Here is a 3049-nt window from a genome sequence, read left to right as displayed (position 1 = left end):
AGCCTACAGGTTATGGGCCCAGGGCACGATTCCCCTGCGTGAAGAACGAAGCACGAAAACATCAAGTCGAACGTGTGAAGTGTGTGAGACGCCGGCGAAGGGCATCGGGAAGACAAAAGCATTTAGAAGAATCATTTAGAAGAATCTAGAAGATTAGAGGGTAAGTAAATAATATTCCTCGTTGCTGACGAGCAAAACGAGAGAATTCTCAGCAAATAAGAACGTTCGTTCGATAAATGCTGTTAGAAGGAAATAGATGTTTTTGCCTTCTTCTTGAGAGATAGAAATAGAGGCAACAGTGACAATAAGAGAATTAGAGATAGATGTATAAGGAGATAGATGTGTGAGATATAAAGAGATAGATGTGTGAGATAGAAAGAGATAGATGTGTGAGATAGAAAGAGATAGATATATGCCGCTTGGTAACAAGCTGGCGGGAAAAGCGATGTGCCTGTGCAAGTCCGATCGTGAACGGCGAGAGTCACTTTTTTTGACGCGCGAAAGTCCGATCGTGAAAAGTGAGTCATTATTTTGGCGCGAGGGACGCGTTGCCGGGCACGCGCTGACGCATGATCGATTTGAAAAATATAGCATCGATGCGACGCCATAACACACATATATATATATATATATATATATACAGGCATGTGTATGGAATAAATTTTCAAAATCGACATGTATCGGGTCGGTAATTGAGCATGACTAGCTGTGCGGTGTAGCTTGATTACTGTACAGGGAGGCCGCGTAAATTTGTATGGGCCCCGTGCGCGTGCGTGATCAACCCGAGCTCCCATAGATCTTTTCAGCAGTGCTGGAGATCGCAACGGACAGTGGTGTGCGCGTGCGGATAGCCCTGCAGAGGCGCGTGGTTTTCTCGCTTTGGGGTTATTGTGAATTGCAGTGCGTTCTATATAGCCTCATAAGCATTAAATTTTTATCGCTGAAAGAGATCTAGTGATAGAAATTGTAAATTATTATCGGTCAATATGAATGTTGGTTTATCTTGTCAAAAGAGGAATGCTAATGTTCAATTGATACTTGAATCCCGATTTAGATGGAAGAAGATAAGACGAAAAATCTTCCGATGGATGAGGAAGAAAACCAGGATTCACTGGTTGACTACGATAGTGACAGCAGCGTGGTCACAGTGGTAGAGAGAGAGAGAGGTAGTGATAAAAAGATGAGTAAAGATGAAGGTAAGAGAGTATTTTTTTTAAATAAAACAATCAAGAAGGATAATATACTTGTGTATTCAGAGATAGAGTAATTTAAAAATTTTGTTTAGAAGAAAAAGAGAACAAGAAGGAGACTGAAGCAAAGGGTGCAATCCCGAAACGCGGCAAACCAAAAATTATAGAGAACATAGATGTAAATAGAGAATGGGCTGAAAATCGTCCTGTACTACCAATAGGGACAAAGATGCTTTACGAGAAACAAGAAAAGATGGTTGAGAAAATGGAATCAGTAATGAAGATGTTGGATAAGGTTATGACCCAAGCAACCTCCATGATGGAAAACATGGTAGAAGTCGCCCACGTAAATTTAGAGAAAGAGAAACTAAAGATTAGACGTTTAGAGGTAAATAAACAGAATACGCAAAGTAAAGTAGAAAACGGTATACAAACGGTTAAAGAATCAGAAGTAGAGCCTAAAAAGAAAAAGTTAGATGAAACAGTCTGTTCAGTCGAGAAAAATAGAAGTTTAGAGACAATTAAGAGTGCTTTAGAAGTAGAATTAAACAGTCAAAGGTTGCATATTAGAAGAGAATATAAGCTAACGCAAAAATCTAACTTTGATCTTTGGATGGATTATTTAAAATCCGAATTAATGAATAACGAGTTATTAGATGTAATAGATTCAAACATTGATAATCCAGAAAATCTTTCCGAATTAAAAGTTGCTAAGAGAAAAAGTCTAGTTAGAGATATAATAATCAATCATTTAGATGAAAATTATCATAAAAGGATTTTACATGAGAAAGATCCAAAAGAAATTTTGAAGAAATTAAGAAGTTATAAAAAGAGTGAAGTAAACGTTACTCATACATCGGTACGAACTAAACTCTATCAAATTAAAATGAGAAAAGACGAAAAAGTAAGTGATTTTTACGAACGCTTTGATTCAATAATTAGAGAATATGAATCATGCGAAGATGCGGTACCTCTCACAGAACAAGAAATGAGATCTGCATTGTATCAAGCTGTGTCAATTAATGTGCCGGAACTGAGGAATGTAGATTTAATTAGAAGACAAACTAATCTTAAAGAAATGAATGTAGATGAAATAAAATCTTTCATGATGCAGTTAGAGGCAGAGACTAAGAGTGAAGTTAGAGAGAAGCTAGAGAAACCAGAGGTTAGAGTGCAGAGGGCTACCGCAGAAGAGCACAAAGAAGTAAAGTGCTACCGATGCAACAAATTGGGTCACATGGCGAAGGACTGCCCACTAGCGGGATCAGAGGCCTGGTTCTGTTATTACTGCCAGGAGATTAGAGGACACAAGGGTGATAGCTGTCCTAATGCCGGAGCCCAGACGAACAGATTTAGAGGAAAAAGGTATACAAATAAAACCGTTAATAAAAATATAAACAAAAAGAATAGATGGTAAAGGAGATCTTTTGTTGTTAATAAATGAGAAAGAAAAGAAAGTAATTAAATTAACAAATGTAATTGCAACGAAGGAAGTATCCGAAAATTTACTATCTTTAAGAAAGCTGGCTGATGCAGGGTTCAGTATTTATTTAGATGATAAAGTGTTTAAAGTTCACAATAAACTAACAAATAAAATTGTTTTTGAAGGAATTTATGAGAAACCAAATTGGATTATGCAATTTGAGGTTAAAAACAATAATATAGAGGACAATGAAAGTGTAGAATGTGCTGTGTATAGATGTAGAGCAGAAATTGTTCCACATTGTGAGTCTCCTGAACAATCGCAAGCAAACATTCAGACCAGTGAATTATCAATTTCGGAGGGAGAATTAGACGAAAGAGACAATGTTGGCTCTGCGATTGGGAGGGAGAATGAAGGAGAGCTCACAAATGTGAAC

The 3049-nt window shown here is 37.4% G+C and overlaps 1 protein-coding gene across 2 annotated transcripts; it reads left to right on the top strand.

The window, feature by feature from the left end:
- Nucleotides 1-14: 14 nt before the first annotated feature.
- Nucleotides 15-2628, top strand: LOC112464357 (scaffold attachment factor B2-like). 2 transcript variants are annotated; one of them, XM_025031301.1, is made up of 3 exons: nucleotides 15-160; nucleotides 1055-1196; nucleotides 1286-2628. In XM_025031301.1, exons 2-3 carry the CDS (start codon nucleotides 1055-1057, stop codon nucleotides 2605-2607), a joined length of 1464 nt encoding a protein of 487 aa, XP_024887069.1. In that variant the 5' UTR covers nucleotides 15-160; the 3' UTR covers nucleotides 2608-2628. The 2 variants fall into 2 exon arrangements, with proteins under 2 accessions (XP_024887069.1, XP_024887070.1); XM_025031302.1 differs by lacking the exon at nucleotides 15-160 and having other exon boundaries at nucleotides 352-1196; nucleotides 1286-1578; nucleotides 2305-2628.
- The last annotated feature ends 421 nt before the right edge of the window (nucleotides 2629-3049 follow it).

The sequence above is a fragment of the Temnothorax curvispinosus genome, unplaced genomic scaffold (assembly GCF_003070985.1).
Source record: "Temnothorax curvispinosus isolate PA1 unplaced genomic scaffold, ASM307098v1 QBEX01014138.1, whole genome shotgun sequence".
NCBI classification, from domain to species: domain Eukaryota; kingdom Metazoa; phylum Arthropoda; class Insecta; order Hymenoptera; family Formicidae; genus Temnothorax; species Temnothorax curvispinosus.
Note: the sequence above shows the minus strand (reverse complement) of the source record. Positions and strands in the feature narration are given on the sequence as shown.